Here is a 24,442-nt window from a genome sequence, read left to right as displayed (position 1 = left end):
GGCCAGCATCCATCTAGGCCAGCATCCTATTCTCACACTGACCAACCAGATTCAAAGTCTGCAAAGAAGACCCAAGTTCAACAATGCTCTCTCCTAGCTTGTGGTTCCCAGATACTGGTATTCAGAGGCATACCGTCTCCAATAGTGGAGGAAGAACTTAAGCTTTCTCCTCCACAAACTGATCTAATTTTCTCTTAAAGCCATTAGTAATGTCTCCCATCCCTACCCTCCGAATTGGTCTGGGCTTCTGCTCTCAACCCATCCCTCAATGCTATAGGCCAAACCTTTAAAGCCCTAAACGGTCTCAGCCCTGTATACCTGAAGGAGCACTTCCACTTGTTCAGCCCAGACACTGAGGTCCAGCTCCAAGGGCCTTGTGGCTGTTCCCTCACTGCGAGAATTGAAGTTACTGGGGATCAGGCAGAGGGCCTTCTTGGTAGTGGCACCCTCCCTGTTGAAACACCCTTCCATCAGATGTCAAGGAGATAAAGAACACAAGCTTTAGAAGACACCTGAAGGCAGCCCTGTATTGGGAAGTTTTTAATGTTTGATGTTACGTTTTTATATGTGTTAGAAGTTGCCTAGAGTGGCTGGGGCAGCACAGCCAGGTGAGCGGGGTGCAAACAGTAAAATTATTATTATTATTATTATTACAGTGGTACCTCAGGTTAAGTACTTAATTCGTTCTGGAGGTCCGTACCTAACCTGAAACTGTTCTTAACCTGAAGCACCACTTTAGCTAATGGGGCTTCCTGCTGTCTCTGCATTGCCGCAGCACAATTTCTGTTTTCATCCTGAAGCAAAGTTCTTAACCCGAGGTACTATTTCTGGGTTAGTGGAGTCTGTAACCTGAAGGGTATGTAACCCGAGGTACCACTGTATTATTATTATTATTATTATTATTATTATTATTATTCTCTTTCCATTCACACATACCATCAACACCAGGCCAGATGCTTGGTTTGTCATGATCGGATTTATTTTTTATTTTTTCTGGGCATAGCCCCCCCATACCAGGCCACCCCCTCCCCAGTGGGGCACACCTAGAATGTCACGTAGGGCGGGGGGTGTTCATTCTTCAAGAGCAGGAGAAATGAGTCTTTGTGGGGAGGGGGCAGCCCCCTTGCATCTTTCCCCTACGCACCCCAGAAGCACAAATGTGACCGACACCTCCCCAAAACCAGAAGCGGGGAAGGCAAGCTCTGTAGGAAGTACAAGTATATGGGGGTTGGGGAGGGGGCGAGACGGGAAAAAAGTGCTTAGTAAAACCCCCTTGATGCAGTTCCTCTGGTGGGATGAGTCCATCAGTTACAAGTCCTAATGCTGAGGTTCAAAAGAGTCTGTGGAAGGATTCCAAGAAAAGGAGTACGTGCGTTAAGAGAGAAAAAGAGAAACAGAGAGAGAGAGAAGGAGAGACGTCTGTACGCTCCCCCATCTGTCCCCTCCCACCCCAAAAAATGTCTACTCGTGTACATCCCAGATCTCAGAGAGAAGCGGCGGAAGTTTCTTGTCTTGAAGACGCAAAGCGAAGACCTGCTCAGAGTGCACGCTGCTCAAGGTCCGTAGGCTGACCAGTTTCATCAACATGCGCGGAAACATCAGGTGGTCCTGAAAAAGCCAGAGGAGAGGAAAACACAAGGGTTGGTCAGGCACCCTCCCACTCACGTTTGCTACTGGAAGGGCTATCTAAGACACCTAGCAGATGGAGATGTAATAGGGACACCGAGGTCCAGCTCTGAGGGCCTTCTGACAGTTCCCTCACTGAGAGAAGTGAAACTACAGGGAACCAGGCAGAGGGCCTTCTCGGTGGTGGCGCCCTCCCATCAGATGTCAAGGAAATAAACAACTACCTGACTTTTAGAAGACATCTGAAGGCAGCCCTGTTTAGGGAAGTTTTTAATGTTTGATGTTTTGTTGTGTTTTTGATATTCTGTTGGGAGCTGCCCAGAGTGTCTGGGGAAACCCAGCCAGATGGGCAGGGTGTGTGTGTATATATATACACATCATCATCATCATCATCATCATTATTATTATTATTATTATTATTTCAGGTTCATTCCCCCTCAGGCAGGGCTGAGAAAAGCTCCCTTCTGAAACCCTGAAGAGGTGACGCCAGTTAGAATAGACAATACTCAGCTAAATGGACCAGTGCATCAAGGCAGCTCCTCCTCCTATTCCCCTGTAACCTCAATTTTAGGGCCCACTGCTATTTTCCATTCCTTGCTATTCCTTTCTCTGCAGCCAAAGGGGAGGAGGTGACTTAAATTATGTTTTTTTTCTTCCCACCAAGCAGGAGACGTAAAGGTTTCAGGATTAGGAATCTCTCTTGAACCCAGCAGGGGAACCAGCGGCTGTCTCGGCGGGCGGTGCTTGGCCGCAGCCCAAGAGCAAATTCTGTGAGGCGTCCAAATATTTTTTGCCTCTTCGCCTGCTCAAACGATTTCCCATCACAGCAACTTCACCACCCGCCCTGCACATTCATTGCCCCAGTCTTCCATGCCCACACACCCCCAGACACCTGTGGGCGGTGGAGGCGGATATAAGAGCTGAGGGCCTCGATGTAGGGCTGTTGGAGAGCTTCCACCAGGCCGTGGTCCTGCACGTTGGGCCGGTCGGCTGAGAAGATGTTGATAGCGATGAGGAGGGCGTATTCGGCATCGTCCAGCTGCAGCTGCCGCATGGCCCGAGAGAACTCGAAGATGGGGTTGATGAACTCTACCTGCAGACCTGATGGTAAAACGAGGAGGAAGGAAACGAAAGCCGGAGCGTCAGGGAAAGAGAACGCACCTCGCTCATGGCCACACAGAGACATATATTGTCCTTTGGTTTCACCAGGCCAGATTAGGCCCACCATTTGTCCCCAATTTACCTGCAAAGCCATTCTGACTGAGCCACAACCCCCTGGTCTATAGCTGATGTCACTGTCAGGTGTGAGGCAGGTAAAGACATGGCCGGGACTAAAGGCGGTGTTGTTGTTGTTGATTAAATTTCTACACTGCCCTTCATCCATAGATCTCAGGGCAGTTCACCACATAAAATTGCAATATAAAAACACAAAATATATAGAAGAACAAAAACAAACCAATAAAGTGTAACCTTGGTTTTCGAACACAACCCATTCCGGAAATCTGTTCAACTTCCAAAATGTTTGAAAACCAAGTATCAAAGGCTGTCAGCAAAGTTCAACAGGGAAAATTGAGAAACACGCTTTGGAAGTTGTTCGACTTCTGAGGCGCGTTCAAAAATGGAAGCATTCACTTCCAGGGTTATCGGCGTTTGGCTTGTGAAACGTTCGGCAGCTGAGACGTTCGAAAACTGAGTTTTCTCCCACAACACATTTAAAAGGGCATCGGTTGTCAATCAGGGCCTGTATACCTGAAGGAGCATCTCTACCTCCATTGTTCAGCCCGGACACGGAGATCTAGCTCCGAGAGCCTTCTGCCTGGTTCCCTCACGGGAAGAAGTGAAGCTACAGGGAACCCAGCCAGATGGGCGGGGTAGGAAGGAGGAGGAGAAGGAGAAGGAATGGCTGAAGAGGAATGCTTCGGAAACCAAAGCACGGCTTCTGATTGGCTGCAGGAAGCTCCTGCAGCCAATTGGAAGCTGTGGAAGCCCCATCAGACGTTCAGCTTCCAGAAATACTTCGCAAACCGGAACAGTCACTTCCGGGTTTGCAGCATTCAGGAGCCAAAACATTCGACTTGTAAGGCGTTTGGGATCCAAGGTACGACTGCATAATGAAGGAGCCAGCTGAACCTCCCTGGGGAGAGCATTCCACAAATGGGAGCCACTGCAGAAAAGGCACTGCTGATCAGAAGCACCCGAAAAGCCCTGCACAAAATCCTGAGCACGGCACTTTGCTAGCTCTGGGACAAAGAAAAGCAATAGGAAGGGAAGTGCCTCACAGAGCTACAATTCCTAGAGTTCCCTGGGATTGGTGGTTAAACCACTGTAGGAATTGTAGCTCTGTGAGGGGAGTAGAGGGTCTCCTAACAACTCTCAGGACTAGACTTCCCAGGATTCCTTGGGGAGAGACTGTTTAAAGTGGTATGATACTGCTTTAAATGTACAGTGCAGATGGAGCCAGACTTGTGCCTGGGAAACATCTGGGAAAGCAGTGCAAGCAAATCCTCGCCAGAAACAAACTACAAGCAGAGACAGGAAGCATGGAGATTGTGAAGCCATATTTACATATTTGTTTCCCTCTGGCAGAAAAGGACCTCCTCAGAGCGTGATGCATAACAAACTGCACACTGAACAGGCAGAACAGAGAGAAGCCAAGCCAGAGGGTCTGAGATAGACACACCCTTTATTTGCTTTAAAGAAATACAAAATACGAGATGAACTGGAATCAACCCTAGTAAGGAAACCGACTGGATTCCAGATCTCTTAGTGGTACTGCCCCCTTGTCAGGCCCAATGCTGCAGAAAGAAAGAAGGCTAAAAAGGAATGCAAACTCGTGTCAAACATGCCATGGCAACACAGCCATCCTTAGGCTGTCCTTTCACCTGACTTGTAAGTAGATAATTGTTGATATGCAAAGGAATTAATGGTGTGAATCACCTGAAAAGCAGACCAACTCTTGATGCTCCAGGCCAGACAAATGTGTAACCTTGAATGCATATGAAAATCCTCAAACTGCCTTCTTAAAAAAACAAAAGAAGTCCCACTGCCCCCCACAAAAAACCCTTCAACTTTCAAATCTACTCCCAAAAAATTGGAAGAAGAAAAAAATGCACCTGCTACCTTTCCATTCAAGATACGACTTCTGTACTTGGCCAGAGTCTGCCAAAGCTTTGCTAATCTCACTGCAAAATCAGTGCTAGCAAGGAGATTCTTTCGGGAGGGGAGTTGCAACTCTGTTCAGACATGCTGGGTGCTGCGATGCCCTGTCATTTCCACATCTAGTGAGAGGAATGAGCCTCGTGTGTGGCAATAGCCTGGATGAGACAACTGCTGGGGCTCCCCAACCCCTCGCTGTGCTTTATTTATGACCCCCTGGCAAAGTAAAAACAAGGGCAAAAATGCAAAAGGCGTAACATAATTTTCTTTAGAAAGAAGCTCTTTCCTGAGCAGAGGCAGCTGTTCTGGAGAGAGCTTGACACAACAACACACAAAAACAGAGTTTGTCGGTGTGAGCTTAATCTGACCGGAGGTCTGGGTGTGTCCTTGATCCGTGAAGTAGGACAGAAACGCTCACATACACCCTCAAAAGGTATTGATCTTCCTTCCTGGTACTTGGTATTCTTCTGGCCTGCCACTCCAGGGGAAAGAATTTTCTGGAAGGAGCCCCTCACAGCCCACACATACCTTCTCCTTTCCCACCTCACCTGCACGGTGAAAGTCGTCCTTGCTGTAGGTGAAATCCTTAAGAAACGTGATGCACTGGGTCTCGTGGTTGTAGCGTCTTGCCGTCTCCAAAAGCATGATCTGTGGAGGCAGAGCAGGGGGTGAAGTTGTACCCCTATCTTGGAAAAAAACTGTCCAGCATACATGGCACAGACATATATGGACTAACTGACTAGGCCACATAAGTTCCAGGCACCTTCCCCCCCACTTTCCTGCCCTAAGTTAAACCCATTCTCTTCCTTCCTTCATCGTTTCCCACATTTCCAGTGTGATGAAGTGGTGAGAGCAGCCTTTCTCAATCTTGGGTCCTCAGATGTTCTTGAACTACAACACCCATCATCCATGACCGCTGGTCTTTCCAGCTAGGGATGATGGGAGTTGTAGTCCAACAACCATCTGGGATCCCAAGGTAGAGTCAGTTCCCAGGTAAATGGGATTGATGGGTTAAACTGCTCTTGAGAACTGTAGCTCTGTGAGGGGAATGGAGGTCTCCTAACAACCCTCAGCACCCTTTACAATCTACAGCTCCCAGAATCCTATGCGGGAAGCTATGACTGTTGCAAATGGTATCATAGAGCTTTCAAGATAAGGTGTGAAGGTGGCTAGAGTTAGTGAAACTTTGGTCCCATTTATTTCAGTGGGAACTACGTTAGTGATGACTTGATTTTAATTGATTCAATGGGACCTGTGTTCCACCGTCTCGGTCTGGAATCAACACAACAAGAAGAGTGGAAATACATATCAAACACAAACTGTGATTCACATTGGTGGCGTTAGACCATTGTTTAGGATGGCAATCCTCTAGTGCGGCTGCAAGGAGTTGGGAAGCTCCTGTTTTTCATAGCTACAGTTTATTGTGCCATCGGTGGCGCTGTGGGTTAAACCACAGAGCCTAGGACTTGCCGATCAGAAGGTTGGCGGTTCGAATCCCCGTGACAGAGTGAGCCGCAACTCCAGAGTCGTCCGTCACTGGACCTAATGGTCAGGGGTCCCTTTACCTTTACCTATTGTGGTTAATTTTAACTACCATTTGAATCTGGCTTCTTTCAAACAAATTGAAATTAATATTCATTACAATTTGGGCCAGCATGACACTGTGGTTTAGCAAAAGCATTAAGCAATGGCTTCCAAACTGTGGCTGTGCCTAAGGAGGAGAGGCGCAGGGGGAGCTCATAGGTTTCAGACGCAGTGAAGTTTATCCCTGCTATGCTAAACTATGGTTTAGAGCAAATCTAGAACCAGGCATTCTGTTCCCACAATAACTTTAAGACATTCACTGAGCCGGTAAACACATGTGCGGACTGTACCACTTCAGATTCATTGGACTGAATTGTGCTCCACCAAAATAATAAATAAATAATAATAATAATAATAATAATAATAAATCAATGCATTACGGAAAGCTAACATTTTAGTGCTTAGACAGAACAATTCTCCCTGAAATGCTGGCTTTCCACGCCCACCTCCACCCCCGGATTCAATCACATGAGCATCCCAACCTACATCATGCTAAATCTAAAACCATCACCAGTTAGAAATCCAGCCTCTTGTCTTGCGCTCATTTTTCTCCCACACACTGCAATTACCCTCAAGTTGCTTTCACAGTAGAATTTCAGGCCTTGTTTGTCTCTGGAAGCAGCAGGCCTGCTGCCACTTGGATTCGGAATAAAGGAAACTGCTGCATATTAAAAGCAGAAGATCTGTCCCTATAGCATCTCGTCGGATTGCAGTGACTCTCCAGGGTATAATAATAATAATAATAATAATAATAATAATAATAATAATAATAATAATTAATACCCCACCCATCTGGCTGGGTTTCCTAGCCACTCTGGGCGGCTTCCAGCAAAACACTAAAATACAATAACCTATTAAACATTAAAAGCTTCCCTAAACAGGGCTGCCTTCAGATGTCTTCTAAAAGTCTGGTAGTTATTTTTCTCTTTGATATCTGATGGGAGGCGTTCCACAGGGTGGGTGCCACTACCGAGAAGGCCCTCTGCTTGGTTCCCTGTAACTTGGCTTCTCGTAGCGAGGGAACCACCAGAAGGTCCTCGGCACTGGACCTCAGTGTCTGGGCAGAACAATGGAGGTGGAGACGCTCCTTCAGGTATACTGGACCGAGGCCGTCAGGAAAGCCAGGAAACTCATTCGCACCATCGATTAAGCCGCCCTTTTTACCGACAAATGCCAGGAACGGAAGCTGCAGACTTTAGCATTAAAATCACTGGCTCCCCTACCAAGATTCTACTTCCTGGGTCTTCACTGCTGTGGGATCTGCCGGTTCTTCCAAGCTTCTTCAGCTATGTAAAGAGAACCAAAACCTCCCGGACGGGAAGCAATGTTTCTAGCTGGTTTAAGATGCTAATGCTGTAGTCCTGCCCCCACTTACCTGGGAGCAGACCCCAGTGAATTCAGCAGGACTTACTTCTGAGCAGATACGGTTAGGATCGCGGCCATATAATTCGTAAGTGACGAGTGGGGAGAAGCAGGAGACGCTCTACCCCGCTCTTGCTCACCTCGATGGTGGAGGCTTTGAGCAGCGCGATCTGGTCCTCCCGCGACAGCTGTAGGAAGCCAGGAACCTGCTTGGCAAAGTCCACAATCTCCTGCACCGAGATGATGGCCAGCTCTGTGAAATGGGCGAAGCGCTGTTGCCGTGCTTCCCGGCTGTTGGGGTCGCTGCCCATAGGCCAGGGCTGGTGAGTAGCAGGCAGGCAGGGGCAGGAGAAGAAACATGGAAGGAGAGAGAAAGAGAGAAACGAGGTCAGTCTAGGGCAGGAGACCCTTAACAATGCACAGGCTTCGCCGATGCAATCCTAAGCCTTACCCCCAAACTGCTCTCCAAATCTCTCACCCACCCTCTATGATTGACAAGGGGGAGGGTGGGAATCAAGAAGACAAGAGCCTGGGATCCCTTCCAAACAAGATCCAGAAACCCATGCTCCCCAACTCTCCCCTGGTTGTTCTTCTTAACCACCAGGATTACCATGACTCTCCCCACACGTCCAGCAAAATGTACCCATTCTGAGTACATTGAACAGGGCCTGGATAGCTCAGCTGGTTAGAGCATGGTGCTGATAACACCAAGGTTGCAGGTTCGATCCTCATAAGGAACAGCTGCATATTCCTGCATTGCAGAGGTTTGGACAAGATGATCTAGAGTTCTATGATTTTATGATTCTTGAGTCAAGAAAACATCTTTTGTGATGGGGGTGGCGGCAGAGGAAGAGGATTGAAATGGAAGGGAAATCAGGGGTAAAAACAGATTAAACAAATTTAAACATCCTGGCTCCAAGGACCCCAAAATTATGCGAGGTGTTCTATACATCTGGTAAACTCAGGTGCAAGTCAATGTTAAACACGGCACTTGCTGTGTACATAACTTGTTTAACTAACCTATCAAGGCAGATTGAGCAAGGCAGGCCAATTCAAGGTTTGTTTTTGTTTCTTCTTATCAGGATAAATAAGCATCTTGGTTCAAGATAGGAAATGGGGATACTGGTCTGGTTCAGAAGTCGGGCCCGTCTCTGAAAGACGTGCCTTTTACAGTGGTACCTCGGGTTACATACGCTTCAGGTTATATACATTTCAGGTTACAGACTCCGCTAACCCAGAAATAGTACCTCGGGTTAAGAACTTTGCTTCAGGATGAGAACAGAAATCGTGTGGTGGCAGCGGGAGGCCCCATTAACTAAAGTGGTGCTTCAGGTTAAGAACGGACCTCCGGAACAAATTAAGTACAGTGGTACCTCGGGTTAAGAACTTAATTCGTTCTGGAGGTCTGTTCTTAACCTGAAACTGTTCTTAACCTGAAGCACCACTTTAGCTAATGGGGCCTCCTGCTGCCGCTGCACCGCCGCTGCACGATTTCTGTTCTCATCCTGAAGCAAAGTTCTTAACCCGAGGTACTATTTCTGGGTTAGTGGAGTCTGTAACCTGAAGCGTCTGTAACCTGAGGTACCACTGTACTTAACCCAAGGTACCACTGTATTCCCATTTGAACCCGTTTAATTGTGTTGTGTTGGGGTAAGGAAGACCAGCTACAGAGCCCATTCCGATGTTTCTAGGACCAGCAAAAATGGGTGCAGACGTTGACATGTTGCAACATGCTCCTGCATCCATCCTTTAAGGTCTTCCTGAGAGAGCCCAGATCCGCCCCCCTTGAAACTCACAGCCCTGCTCCCATTGCCAGAAGTCTTCCCCACCCTGACAGCCCTCTCCACTTTCTTTGCAAAAGTAAGGGGCAGAAAGGGCTGCTGGGAAACAGAGAAGTGTCTGCTTCTCATTCTCCTCCCCCACCCCACCCAATCTCTTTTATTTAGGGATGCTTTTAATGTTTGATGTATCACAGTATTTTAATATTCTTTTGGAAGCCGCCCAGAGTGGCTGGGGAGGCCCAGCCAGATGGGCGGGGTATAAATAATAAATTGTTATTATTATTATTATTATTATTATATAACCTTGCTTTGGTGCAGGCAATTCAAAAGCACCAGTCATCATGTGTTGGTGAGCAATGAGGGGGCAGGAGTCTGCTCTGGGACAGGCGACTGGATTTGCAGGGAAGAATGCATTGTAGCTGGAGAGGGAAAAGGGGAAAAGATTGGGGAAAGGGGGACATTCCACAGACAGGGTGTACGGGAGCGCCTGGGAGATGGGCGGCAGCCTTAGAAATAAAACCACAGAAGTTACAAGCCAGCAATGTATAATTGTTTGTTGCTGCACTTCCATGCTGACTGTGGAGAAGAAGAAACTGCCAGCTCAGCAACCGGAATGGAAATGCAGGCGACTAGTCTCTTAGCAGGCTGGTTAAAAATAAAATTAAAAAAATGGCTTTCCACCAAGCTGACTAGTGGAGCAGGGAGGAATAGAGTGATTCATCCCCTTTCTTTCAGCCTGCTAAATTTCTTTTTTATACTTTTCAGGTTTAAACATTTCACTGATTTTACAATCATTTTGACATTTCAAAACTTGACTTCCTTCCCCTTCTTTCTGCGGTTCCTTAAATTTATTTTTAATATCTTCTGCATATCCAAATTAACTCCATTTGCTCATTTCTTCATCTTCTTTAAATATACAGCCATACCTCTTGTTACGTTTGCTTCAGGTTAAATCTCTTCAGGTTGCGCCCCGCAGTGAGCCGGAAGTACCGGAAAGGGTTATTTCTGGGTTTCATTGCTTGCGCATGTGCAGACGCTCAAAATGACGTTGCGGCGAATCGCGGCGCGCAAGTTTGAATGCTCCCCCATTTTGTCCAGAGTAGCCAAAGGAGTCGTCCAGAAGCTTTTGCCCCCATTTTATACTAACTTATGTGGCCTAGTTCTGCTCATGTTGAGAACGGGGCTCCGGAACGGACCCATTCGCAACCAGAGGTACCACTGTATACCCCTATGAAACTGCAGGTTATCACAATACTGTAATCCTGCCAGTGTTCTTATCTGTTTTACAATTTATCTGCACATATTCAATAAACCATTTCCGTTCTTTTTATAAAAAGTTTGCTATCTTGATTTCTTATTCTTCTGGTAAGAGTTGCCATTTCTGCACATTCCATAAGTTTTTGTATCCATTTTTCCTTTGCTGGGACCAGTCTGCTAAATTTCTGGGCTGGCTGGGGAGGAAGAGACTTGCCTTGTGCTGCAGCAAACACAGGAACAATGAGCTGATGGGAGTCCTTCTCATGCACCTGCATGGGAATTTTGGTCGCCTGTGGCAACCAGGCAAGTTGTAGAATACAAGCCTGGTCTATGGGGAGGCACATGCATATGAAGAGAGGGCCAGGGATCTGTGTGGGCATGTATGCGTGACAGGAAGCATGAAATGCAGCTTTGAGTGCTTATACTGCCCCTGCCCTATCAATTTATGAAGGCTTCCAATAATAATAATAAATAATAATAAATTTTATTTATATCCCGCCCTCCCCAGCCGAAGCTGGGCTCAGGGCGGCTAACAACAATCAAAATAATCCAACATTCTAAAAACATTCATTATAAAATTAATTAAAATCAAATTGATGGCAACCATTAAGCAAAATTCTGTGCTGATTGCCAGAGGAGGAGGTCAGACTGTGCCCTGGCCAAAGGCCTGGTGGAACAGCTCTGTCTTGCAGGCCCTGTGGAAAGATGTCAGGTCCCGCAGGGCCCTAGTCTCTTGTGACAGAGCGTTCCACCAGATTGGAGCCGCGGCCGAGAAAGCCCTGGCTCTAGTTGAGGTCAGCCTAGCCTCTCTGTGGCCTGGGATCCAAACTACCTCAATCTTCCCCTGACTAGTATAAGCCATGTTCCTGTCCCAGACTGGCACAGAGGTTGCATTTCCAAGTTATGGGAATAAGCCACGATAAGCCTCAAGTTTGAATGCTCCCCCATTTTGTCCAGAGTAGCCAAAGGAGTCGTCCAGAAGCTTTTGCCCCCATTTTATACTAACTGCAGCTTACAGCGATGTCCAAACAAAGACAAGCCATGGTTAGCCGTAACTATGGTTAGTGGAAACAAAATCTGCTGCAAACCATGGTTTATGAAGTTGGCTTGTTTTCACAGACTATAATTAAGGCTAACCACTGTTTAGGGTTTAAACATAACACTAAACGGTGGTTAATCTCCTCTTTGTGGATGTCCCAGAGGATGGTGTGTGTGTGTGCATACAACTTCAAGTCTTGTTGCAGCTAGTCCTGAAAACCTCAACTTGTACCCAGGCCTGATCTTAGCCAAAAGGCTGAGAAGCAATCATGGTTTAGTGCTGCATTCAGCTATTGGAAGAAGCCCCTGGAACAGCATATAGCGGCCTCCACTTTCTCAGGACTCTGGGGCTCTCTGGAAGATGCAGTGGGGCTTAGTGGTGTACCTTACAAGGCTTACATGAAGGAGTCAAGTGCAACGTTCAAGGTTTCAAGAGCAGAACCAGGCTAGAAATAATAAAGTAAGGTTCAAGCCCTTCTAAGTCTGGGGTTGGGCCAGGCAAAAGCTACGGTCAGGCAAAGAATCACAGACACCGAGAGACAACAGGACTGCTCAAGGTGCCCAGACTATAAAATTGGAGAAATCGAGAGATAATATAGCCGCACCGGCAGCATATCTCTTCTTTCTTGTAACCAAAAATGCAAGAAGGGCTTTTACGCTCACCAGAAGCTCGGCTCTGCCCTCGCCGGTCCTGGAAGGATCCTTTTAAAATGTCCCATATGCTCAGAGGCTTTGCACCTGTTTATTGGCAGATATAGGAAGCCCAGAGCACTTGTTTTTTAGGTGTCCCTTTTATGAAGAGACACGTAGTGAGACCATCGATCCCCTGCTGGTGAGGCTCGCAGACCTCCCGGAAAAGCAAAAATTTGACCTTTTCCTGTTAGGCAAAGATCATAAGATGACCCGAATGGTCGCCAGATTCCGTGTACAGATCTGTAGACACAGACCATCCCCTGACTCAAACTAGTTTGTTAAGAAAACCCCCAAACTCTGTTCCATGGGTGTCTCTGGGTCATCTCTCCGTGGTAGCTTATCTTAAAGTTTTAAGTGTCTATACGCTTATCACATTTATAAATTTTAAATTTATTGTTGCACATTGTTTTAAATGTTTGTTTTCCTTCTGGGATTGTACCCCCAAGTGTGTTTTATAAGCTGGTCTCCGACCATAATAAATTATCTATCTATCTATCTATCTATCTATCTATCTATCTATCTATCATCTATCTATCTAATAAAGTCAGGCATTTCTGGAGCATCAGAGCTGGGACGCGATACGAACGAGAGATGAACTTCACATAACCTGCACGCCCATACTCCCATCACTAAGATCGTCTTCGATTACCGTGACTTTGGGCTGGTCACTGAAGCTCCTCTTGTTGCACTGCTGTTGCGCTGCTACCAGCTGCCGGATCATGCCCTCCTGCTGGGGCGTGAGGGGAGCTGGTTCGGGGTGGGGCAAAGAGGGGTTGCAGGGCAGAGGCGGTACTCTGAGAACCTCGCCTCCGCCCCCCTCGCCTCCCGACGCCCCTTCTCCCTCCTGCTGTTTACGAATCTTCTTCTTACGGATCTGCTCTTCCGACAAAACACCTAGAGAGAAGGAGAGGGGAGGAGTTATTGAGATCAAGTAGGATCACAGAGAGAATCTCAGTTGTTCCTGCTATATCCTGGTATGCCCCATGGAGGACCTTAAGGTCCATAAACAGCAACACCCTAGAGGTCCCGGGCCCTAAGGAATATGATTAGCCTCAACCAGAGCCAGGGCCTTTTCAACACTGGCTCCGGCCTGGTGGAACGCTCTGTCTCATGAGACCAGGGCCCTACGGGATCTGATTTCTTTCCGCAGGGCCTGTAAGACAGAGTTGTTCCACCTGGCCTTTGGCTTAGAATCAATTTGATTCCCTCCCCCTCTTTCTTTTTTCCTTTCTCCTCCTGTGAAGAGGCTGCATTTTAATGTTTTAATGTTGTATTTTAATCTTGTTTTTTTAGCTGTATTTTAATCAACTTGTTTTTATTATTGGTTGTTAGCTACCCTGAGCCTGGTCTTGGATGGGGAGGGTGGGGTATAAATAATTTTTTTTATTATTATAAAAAATTATTATTATCAGCATCCCCAATCCTCTGACTCAACCTCTGACTCATCCTCTGAAGTCCCTGGCTATGAAATGTCTCCCTGAACTCTGTCTCCTGCAACCATTACTAACATTTAGACACGATGACACATCTTCCCTATTTGTCCAACTTTCTAATTAACATGAACTGCCTTTAGAAGTGCGTTTTTTTGGTAACCAAATTGCTGGTTTCTGTGTGGCTCAGACTCCAGATCCCATGTGCCCCAGCCAGCATGGCCAATTTTCAGGGACGATGGGAGTCATAGGTGCCATCTATGTGGGGAGCCATGGGTGCCCAGGCACCCACAAATTTTCAAAGAAGGGGCCAGGCACCTACAAAGTTCCACGTAGCACGTCGCGCAGCCCTGGGCATCCGCTGCTGCGGGGGCAAGCCGGCGCACCTGATGGGAGTTGTAGTTTAGCAACATATCTGGAGGGTTACAGATTCGCCCCCCCCCCCCGCTCTGTATTATTTTAAATCAGACTTCCTCAAACTTGGCCCTCCAGATGTTTTTGGCCTACAACTCCCATGATCCCTAGCTAGCAGGACCAGTGGTCAGGGATGATGGAAGCTGTAGTCTCAAAACATCTGGAGGGCCGAATTTGAGGAAACCTGTTTTAAATCTTTTTTTTTACAAGTTGTTTGTCGCCAGCAATTTACAGTGGTACCTCGGGTTAAGAACTTAATTCATTCTGGAGGTCCATTCTTAACCTGAAACTGTTCTTAACCTGAGGTACCACTTTAGCTAATGGAGCCTGCCGCTGTGCCGCAACTACACAATTTCTGTTCTCATCCTGAGGTAAAATTCTTAACCCGAGGCACTATTTCTGGGTTAGCAGAGTTTTTAAACTGAAGCATCTGTAACCTGACGTACCACTGTATGATGTATTGCTGGGATCATGGATCTACAGATGCACTTTCGCTCCGGCGAGAGCGCAGCACCCCCCCTTCCTCTGGGCTTAGAAAAGGCAGATTCTGTGAGGACGGGCTGGTTTCAGAACCACAGAAGAACGGCAGCAGTTCTCCCTCGTGTTGCACTGATCTTCGGAGAGCTGTGGGACTTCTGTTTTTTGAGCATCTGAGATGTAGCACAAGGAAGATGAGCTCCCATCTCTCTCCCCAGCTGCGGAGGGGGACAGGGGCTCACCAAACCCCCCAGTTATGTTGGCTGACAGCATTGAAAACACCACAAATCCCTGTCTCCCTCTCTCTGGAGGGGACACAAGCAGGGGAGGGTCAGGACAAGAACAAGAGTTGCCAAGAGTTATTGACGACCAGTGCTTGCAATCTTAGCGTTGTATCGAAGCAAGTTCTACCCAGAGCAGGAACTACTGAAGTTAATGGACCTAGGTTTGTCACGTGGGCCTTGTTCGCTGTCCAATTAGGCACACAACAGGGCCTTTCAATGGTGGCCCCCTGCTTGTGGAATGCCCTCTCTGGTGAGTTGCGCCTGTCTCCATCACTATTCACTTTCGGGAGTATTCTGACAACATTCCTGTTTACCCCGGCGTTTGGTGGCTGAGGAATACTGTTCCTAGCAACCCCAAGATTGTTGGACGGAAGCACATTTTTAACCATTAACTGCTTTGGGATGTTTTCTAATAGTGGTTGTTTTTAGAATGCTTTAATTGTTTTACAATCGTGCATCTGTTTGCCGCCCTTGGCTCCTTGGGGAGGAAAGGCGGGATACAAACCTAATTATAATGCTGATTTACTTGAATGGCTCTGATAATGGCTAAGCTTGGATACAGCCCTTAACCTTAAGGATACCTTAAGTGTCACCTCTTCCCATACAAACTGAACCGGACCGTGTGCATGTCATCTGAGGGCCTTCTCTATGTTCCCCATCGCAGAGAGGTTTGGAGGGTGGCAACAAGAGAACAGGCCTGACTGCGGAATGCTCTCCACAGAGAAGCTCGTCTGGCGCCAGAATTACATGTCTTTAGGGGCCAGGCTAAAACATTCCTCTTTGCCCAGGCCTATGGCTATTAAATAATCTGATGGCCTGTGAAAGTGTGGGGGAAGAGGACTGTTATTACCGTATTTTTCTGTATTTTTCGTTCTATAAGACGCACCTTTTCCCTCCTAAAAAGTAAGGGGAAATGTTTGTGCGTCTTATGGAGCGAATGCAGGCTGCACTGCTATCCCAGAAGCCAAAACAGCAAGAGGGAGAGCTGTGCAGCAATCCCTCTTGCTGTTCTGGCTTCAGCAATAGCCGTGCAAAGCCTCTTCAACAACATTTGATTCAGAATATTTTTTTTTCTTGTTTTCCTCCTCTAAAAACTAGGTGCGTCTTATGGTCGGGTGCATCTTATAGAGTGAAAAATACAGTAACTATTTTATTAGTTGTCTGTCTGCCATAATGGTTTTTTATGCTTTTATTACTAATGTTCTGTAATGCGTTTTTAATGTTGTACATCACCCTGGGATCTTTTGATGAAGGGTGGTATATAAATTGTACTAATAATCTGGAATTTGTAAACTACGCTTAAGTCTACAGTAGTGGAAAGGTGGGATATAAAATATTTAAAACAGGGCTGGGGAACCTCTGGCCCTCCCGATTTTGCCGGACTCCAACTCCCATTATCCATGCTGGCTGGGGCTGATGGGAGTTGGAGTCCGGTAGGCTTCCTCCCTGGGCCTGCTTAAAAAAGAAAACAAAGCAGGCAAACAAATTCCATTTTTGCCCCTTTCCCCCAAGCCTTTGTCACCCCAGATCTCAGCTGTGCCTCTTCTCGCCGACTACTCACATTCCTCTCGCATGCCCGCCTGCCGGCACTTCTTCAAACGGCACTCCTGGCACTTCCGGCGCATGTACATGTCCATGTGGCACTGCCCACTGCCCTTGCAGGTATACTGCGCCCCCTTGATGACGCTGCGCCGGAAGAAGCCCTTGCAACCCTCGCAGCTGAGGACGTTGTAGTGGAATCCCGAGGCTTTGTCCCCGCACACGCTGCACACTTCATCACCCAGCATCTTGGGGGCAGGGCCCTTCTTGCGCTTGCGGGTCGGCTCCTCAGCTGTAGGGGGAAGAAAAGTGGCTTAAGAGATGCCTGCGAGCTTCGCCCCCCCCCCCCCGGCTTCTTGGTTACGATGTCCGCATTGGGCACCATGCTAAACTATGATCTGGCACAGGAGCAGGGAACCTGTGGCCTTGCAGATGTTGCCCAACTTCTGCTCCCACAAGTCCTTGCCGGCATGGCCAGGGATGATGACGAGAGCTGTAGCCTGGCACCGACTGGAGGGCTGCAGGCTTCCCATTCTTGGTTTATTTATGGAGTTGTGAACCAGCCTCACCTCCTCACAGGCTTACCTGTTGCCTTCCTCCTCCCACTTGGCTGAAGGGTGGAGTTTGGGGTCTTTCACTTCCGTGTTTGGCTAACCACAGTTTTGTTGTGTTGTCTGACACAGGAAACCATGGTTAACATTAACCAAGCAGAAGGCCTTCTCGGTAGTGGTGCCCTCCCCTGTGGAACACCCTCCCTTCAGATGTCAAGGAAATAAACAACTGACTTTTAGGATACATCTGAAGGCAGCCCTGTTTAGGGAAGTGTTTTAATGTTTGATGTTTTATCATGTTTTTATTATTCCACTGGGAGCTGCCCAGAGTGGCTGGGGAAACCCATGCGAATGGGCAGGGGAAAAATAATAAAATTATTATTATTTATCATTATTATTGCTATGTTTGGTTCTAACAAGCCAACTTAAGAACCGGAGGCTGAAGTAAAAAGCCGCTGGCATTATTATTTGCTGACACTGAGCGATTGTTAAACTCACATTTGTAAAGGCCTTAAGGAATAGAAGGACCACAGAATCACAGAAATACATAGTTGGAAGGATCATCTCGTCCAACCCTCTGCAATTCAATGCAGGAATCAACAGCCAAAAAAATTCAATTAAAGAAATACAAAGCCGTCTACATTCTTCTCAAACTCACCCGCACTGTGCGTAGAGCTCTCTCCATCGTCTGTGCAAACCACCTCGATTTTCACAGTGCTCTGAGACTCTGGCTTTTCCTTTGACCACTCGTCTTTGACCTGAGAAGCGGGCTCCCCATCTTCTGCGTGTGGGGTGTTGGTTTTTTTTTGGGGGGGGGGGAGAAAGAATAGCAATGGAGAATGAGGCAAGGAAGTGAAGAAAAACCAAAGAGTTATATTGTTTTCTTTAAAAAGCCTGCTTCTGTTGCAGTGGCGTAGCGTGGGTTGTCAGCACCCGGGGCAAGGCAAGTAATTTGTGCCCCCTAACCCGTGGATTTGCGCCCCCTAACCCTAACCCCCAGATGTTGCGCCCGGTGCGGCCGGCCCCCCCTGCACCCCCACGCTACGCCACTGTTCTGTTGTCCATTTGGTAGTAGTGGGCTGTTTGGCGGGGGGGGGAGGGGAGGCAAGTGTTAAGTAGGTTTCAGTAGGTGGCTTACCCAGTGGTAACTGAAGTTCATTGGTGCCCGTTTTGGCCATCTCAGGGTGTCAGCCACAGCAGCATTGCATAGCCAGCCCTGGAATCAGGCAGACAAACAGAGACAGTTCAGCCATTTTAAGAAACGGCTATATACCAAGTTAAACCATCTACCTCAGTGTATTCTGCTCTGACCAACAGCAACTCTCTGGGCTTTCAAGTAGGGGAGATTCCCAGTCCTCCTGAACCAGGGACCTCCTGCACCTCTCTTTAGCAAGCATTAACCAGCAAGTTTCACAAAGGTGGTGTAACTCTTGAGCAAGCCCCAATTGCCCTCCTCAGAGCTCAAATTTCTAGAGTGGTTTAATACTCAAGTCTCTCTTTATAGGGAATTCTAGGAATTATATCTGCGGGAGGGGAGGGCAATAGGGGGCCTCCTAACCATTTTCACCCCCCTTAGCAAACCACAGTTCTCAGAGTTATTTGTGGGGAAACCCAAGGCTGTTTAATGTGCTATGACACTTTTAAAAATGGATAGTGCCAATGTAGGCCTCCATCAGCCTGCTTCCTCATTTCTCCTCCATTTCCATGGAAAAGGGAGAAAAGCAGCATTTCCTCATGGTGCATCTTGGAGGGTCGGGGGCAGGGAGGAGGTGATTTAATTTGATGGGGAAAATTTGGGGGTGCTGCAATTTGGTCCTCCTGCTATTTATTTCTGAAGGGGTGGAAAAAGAGCCGTCCAAATACAGCATCTGCTTCCTGTTAACTTCCTACGTTCAAGGAGGGAATGAAGGGCCTCTTCTGGCCTACACCTGGTAATTCCTACGAAGGCCAGCCCAAGGCATTTTGCTGCCTGAAGCGGCACAGGAAATTAAACCAACTTCCATCTCTGAGTCAAAGGCCACAGCAGCTCAAGGCTGGCAAATTATTAGATACCTGAGGCAGAAAATCCCATAGGGGCTTTTGCCTGCGAGCAAAAAAGTATGACGACAATACATTTGCTGCCTTTACATGACACCCAAAAGAAGCCACCCGAGGCCATATTTCTCTGCCCAATGGTAGGGCCAGTCCTATCTCCTGCCATGCTGATGTCCATCGCCCATAAATTCAAACTCTGGGTCACCCTATGCACTTTAAAAACCATCGATTCAAGAGGGATTAAAGAAGGTACTTCTGCATTCAACTTCTCCTAAAATGAAGGTAGGGAGGCTGCTGCGTCAAGATGCAAAGACGGCTACTAGTTTAGACAGCTCTAAAAGAGGACTTGCACAAATTCATGGCAAACAAATTGACATCTCTGAGCTCTGATGGTTGAATGAAGCCTCCATTGCTCCATATATATTTGTGGAGCTTCAGTTACTGGGAGGCAACAATGGGAGAAGGCCGTTCCCTGCAATACCTAACATGGGCTTCTCAGAGGCAACGCTCTCCTTACGCTCTTATTTTCTACTCCAGAAGATTTTTATGGGGCTCTGAGTCTTCTTCACACACTTCTGGAGCCTTCTCCCCAAAATGGTCAGCACAACGTCAGAAGGTATATTATTTATAAGGGAAGAGAGGTGATGCATTTTGGCAAACCTTGGGCTTTTCCCGCTCAGCCGGAGTCCAGCTGAATCGTGAGTCCCTCATTCCACTGCAACTTTGTGAGTCCCTGAAAAGGTGTGTTCCAGGGGCGTTGTGAGGGTGAGGCAATGCAAGGAGAGACTTAACGCCTGTTCAACTTGGCCATGCAACCTAAAAGGACCCAATCCTCAATGCTTGAGTCCACACTCGCCTGCTGGCTCAGTTGGCAGCAGCCTCCACCCTAGAGTTTCCTGGACAGAATTTGCAACAGGTTAACTTACACTGGCCTAAGATACACCACCTTCCTATAATTAGGATTGCTCTGACTGCCTTTTGGTTCCGTATTTCCCTGCCCATGAAGTTTCCTCTCGCCTACTGTTTCACTCACATCTTTTACAGCTTTTCACTGATATACACACACACACATATACGTGTTCTCTGTGTGTGTGACACACACACTGAAACATTTCCCACCCACTTTTCCCCACGTACTATGAGAAAATGCAGATGAGGGGCACTTGCCCTTAAAACTCACCTTTCTCCCCACAGTGGGGAAGAGACTCAGCTATTTGACAGCCACATGGCAGGGCTTATGGGGCAGAAGCACAGCTGTGGGGAGGAGGGGCAGTCGGCCAAACAACAGACCTGGGGGCAGGATGCAACCTGAAAGGGAAAGAGGAGACAGGTATCAACATATCCCCCTCATTTTCCCATGCGTTCTATACATGCTGGATGAAAGAGGGAAAATCCCTCTTCCTCCTCCAGTTTGACACACTAGCCTTTTACATTTCCCAAAATGTAGAGTTGGAAGGGTCATTTGGTCCAACCCCCTTCGATGCAGCAATCTTTTTGCCCAATGTAGGGCTCAAACCCACAACCCTGGGATTGAGAGCCTCATGCTCTACCAACTGGGCTATGTTAAACGACATACACAAAGTTCTGAGCTAGCTATGGAGATCCCGACAATCTCAAGAAATACGCACAAGGCAGGGGTTGCAAATATGGTACATGCCAGCTGTTTCTGAACTACAACTCCCATCATCCCTGCCCATTGGTCACGCCGGCTGGGACTGATGGGAGTCGGAGTGCGCCATCTGGAAGGCACAAAGTTTGCTACCCCAGCTGTAAGGAAACTTAGCAATACAGCTGCAGAGATAGTACGGACCCAGGAAATGATCTCTTTCAGCTTCTGCCTTCTGGAAGAAGGTACAGGGTTATAAAGACTAGGACTAGCCGCCTGAGAAACAGTTCTACCCAAATGCAATTCTGGTTTTAAACGTAGCATAAGGAGTCTCTATAGGAGTATATTGCAATTTAAAATGGGGTTTCAGAGTTTTTAGGAGTTTTTGAATGTCTTATGTAAATTTTTCAATTTCATTGTTCTGTATGAGACAATGGCAATAAAGATATCGTACTGTATCATATCGCCACCCCCTGTGAGTTCAGAGGTGAGTCAAAATGGCAGAAGAGGGAGGTATGAGTAAATTGAAGGGGATTCCAAGCTTTGCAGAAGAGCAGGAACATCTTTAGAAGGGGGCGAGGGGAATCACAACAGGCCAAAAAAGACTGTGCGTGCTCAATGGCTGTGAAATGCTGACTGGCTGGGGTGTGTTGAAGGGACAAATGTTGGGGTGAGGGCGTTTAATTTATTATCCTGGAAGATGGCCGACATCCTGAACAGATGTTGCACTTCACACTGCAACATGGTGTTGCAGTTCCCAACTTATTCCTTCCAACCCACACCCAGTATTCCAGACGGTGGGGGCTTGCGTAAAGCGGCTTTGTGGCAGAGGCGAGACTCAAAGCAGGAACTCCAAGATTCATAGCTCAGCCTCTTCACAACTGAGCTGCTACTCAGCATGGCATTTTGTTCCAACGCCACAAACCAGAGCAGGTTCCAATTGCCTACAACCCTGGGCATAGCTTTCAAAGGCTCTGCCATTCCCCACAGCAACTCTCTGTTTCTCTCCAGGGCCTTTGAGGACTTATAAGGAAATCAGCCCTGAGTGCTCACTGGAAGGACATATCCTGAAGCTGAGGCTCCAATACTTTGGCCACCTCATGAGAAGAGAAGACTCCCTGGAAAAAACCCTGATGTTGGGAAAGATGGAGGGCACAAGGAGAAGGGGACGACAGGGACAAGATGGTTGGACGGTGTTCTCGAAGCTACCAGCATGAGTTTGACCAAACTGCAGGAGGCAGTGGAAGACAGGAGTGCCTGGCGTGCTCTGGTCCACGGGGTCATGATGAGTCGGACACGACTAAACAACAACAACAAATTGACATCTCTTCTTTCCACTTCCTCAGTGTATTTGCTGATGGTGGGGGGTCTCAAACAGGGGCAGGTGGTCTCTTGCAGATCAAACTGAAAAGGCGAAGCTAGACTGGTGACTGGGAGCGGCCGCCGAGACCATATAACACCGGTCTTGAAAGACCTACATTGGCTCCCAGTACGTTTCCGAGCACAATTCAAAGTGTTGGTGCTGACCTTTAAAGCCCTAAACGGCCTCGGTCCAGTATATCTGAAGGAGCGTCTCCTCTCCCATCGTTCTGCCAGCACTGAGGTCCAGCTCCGAGGGCCTTCTGGCGGTTCCCTCACTGCGAGAGGCCACGTTACAGGCAACCAGGCAGAGGGCCTTCTCGGTAGTGGCGCCCGCCCTGTGGAACGCCCTCCCATCAGATGTCAAAGCGATAAACATCTACCTGACATTCAGAAGACATCTGAAGGCAGCCCTGTTCAGGGAAGTTTTTAATATGTGACATTTTAGTGTATCTTTCATCTTTGTTGGAAGCCGCCCAGAGTGGCTGGGGAAACCCAGCCAGATGGGCGGGGTACAAATAATAAATTATTATTATTATTATTATTATTATTATTATTATTATTATTATTATTATTATTCTCCCCCATATGCCATTACCCTCCTTGGAAGTGAGGCATCCCCCACCCCTGGGGATAGCTGGGTAGGGGGGGTTAAATCTAGTAAATAAAAAGTAGAAATTGTAGGAAGGCTTTGACAGATTTTTCTGAGCGCTTGGGGTCAAAAGAAAGTAAGTCAAAACAACTGTTGTTGCTGAGACATTTCATTCCAAGCCAGACAGAGGATGATGATGACAGGTGGGTGTCGTGCCGCCCCCTAACATAAATCCCGGCTACGTCTATGCCCTCCCCCGCCCGAGACCCTTGCTGCGCAAGTGCCATGATTAGGGACCCTCGGTGCTCGCGAGTCTGCGATCCTAAGTATAAAGCCCCTCTGGACACGGCGGAAGTTGCCTCCGAGCAAACCGTGCAAGCGATGGCGCAGCAAACCGCTGAGATCGACTGCCCGCGCCGAGCCCCCGGGGTGCGGGGGTGGATGAAAAGGGGGGGGGGTTCTCTCTCCGCCAGATGTTGGCACTTTCTCGTGGGGGAGACCCACGCACTTGCGGGTGTGCGTGTCCCGCGGCCCCGATCCCAGCCCCCTCCCCACGGATCCGTCCCGGACCTCGCGGCCACCTCTCGTGCGTCGCAGCCCCGACTTTTACCTATCTTTTCTGGCTCTCCTGCAACCTCTCCGCTTGGGTATCCAAAAAAAGTGAAAACACTGTCTCGCACACAGGATCAAGGCGCTTCCGGGAACCCTTGCTAGGCGTCACTTCCCTTTCCAGCCTGGGAAACCACCCCTTCTCCGGCAGGCGCCTCCCCACCTTCCCGGCCAGCGCAAGGAGCCGTGGTCTGCAGTGCGCGCACCGGAATATCCCGGAGAGGGAGAGGAGAGCTCCTCGGGTGCGCAGTAGTATTGGGAGCAAGTCGCAATCCTGAAGGGCCATTGCATATTTTTTCCCCAGTCACGCAGGAAAGCGGCGATTCGGTGGCTCCCTAGGATAATGTTGAGGATTTCACGTGGATCCGTCTCCCCAAAACGCTGGCTGTGTAACTGCGCGCCCAACATAATCTTGCAAGCGAACGGCTTGCTCCCAAAGAATCCTGGGAAATGTAGTTTGCAGGCGTTGGGAATTGTAGCTCTGGGACGGGGCTAAACTACAGTTCTCAGGATTCTTTGGGAGAGAAGCAGTGTGTTTTAAATGTGTGCGTGTCCTTGTTTGTGTAACCGCTTTTTCTCCTCGTAAAACTGCCCAGAAGCCTGTTTTGGCATTAAATGGTATAAAAATTCATAATAATAGTAAATAGCAATTCGAGAATGGGCACCATGATGGGGAGAAAAATACATATTATGGACTCTTACGGGTTATGCTGCTGAAATTTCAACTTCACGGTTCCTGCTATTGTGCAAAAACAGCCAAGTCCCCTGACACTCAAAGGGTTGCTTTAAAATGGGGTGGGGAAGAGCGACGCATGCAAGCCTGAGCTCCCCGGAAGAAAAGAAGGATTTATTAAAAATCAAAACTCTTCTCTCCAGTTCAATTCGGTCTTTCACACTCACCTAATGGTGCAAAAAGTCTTCCAGAAGCTTTATTGTTTTTACAATTCTTTCTCTTACTAAGCCCTCAGTGAGCAACATCAGATTTTATCTTATTGCCGGTTGTTCTAATCACAGAAATGGAAAGATGAAGAAGTTCCCACCAAAGAAGAA

At 47.9% G+C, this 24,442-nt stretch overlaps 1 protein-coding gene across 2 annotated transcripts; it reads right to left on the bottom strand.

The window, feature by feature from the left end:
• Positions 1 to 957: 957 nt before the first annotated feature.
• On the bottom strand, positions 958 to 23,551 carry NR1H2 (nuclear receptor subfamily 1 group H member 2). Of its 2 annotated transcripts, none has more exons than XM_081884247.1 (10): positions 23,394 to 23,551; positions 20,407 to 20,534; positions 18,331 to 18,408; positions 17,851 to 17,973; positions 16,664 to 16,933; positions 13,147 to 13,391; positions 7,869 to 8,048; positions 5,331 to 5,430; positions 2,519 to 2,727; positions 958 to 1,608 (listed from the first exon to the last, which is right to left on the bottom strand). In XM_081884247.1, exons 3-10 carry the CDS (start codon positions 18,368 to 18,370, stop codon positions 1,462 to 1,464), a joined length of 1,314 nt encoding a protein of 437 aa, XP_081740373.1. In that variant the 5' UTR covers positions 18,371 to 18,408; positions 20,407 to 20,534; positions 23,394 to 23,551; the 3' UTR covers positions 958 to 1,461. The 2 variants fall into 2 exon arrangements, with proteins under 2 accessions (XP_081740373.1, XP_081740374.1); XM_081884248.1 differs by having other exon boundaries at positions 17,851 to 17,970.
• Positions 23,552 to 24,442: the final 891 nt, after the last annotated feature.

This window comes from Podarcis melisellensis, assembly GCF_964234715.1.
Source record: "Podarcis melisellensis genome assembly, chromosome: 13".
Lineage (NCBI taxonomy): Eukaryota > Metazoa > Chordata > Lepidosauria > Squamata > Lacertidae > Podarcis > Podarcis melisellensis.
The sequence above is the reverse complement of the archived record's forward strand: the minus strand, read 5'-3'. Positions and strand labels throughout refer to the sequence as shown.

Coding starts and splice junctions, on each gene's coding strand:
- NR1H2 (XM_081884247.1), bottom strand. CDS start 18,370: ATGGCCAAAACGGGCACCAATGAACTTCAGTTACCACTGG. Junction 5,431..7,868: donor TCAAAGCCTCCACCATCGAG/GTGAGCAAGAGC, acceptor CTGCCTCCACAG/ATCATGCTTTTGGAGACGGC. Junction 2,728..5,330: donor GGACGACTTTCACCGTGCAG/GTGAGGTGGGAA, acceptor TTTTACCATCAG/GTCTGCAGGTAGAGTTCATC.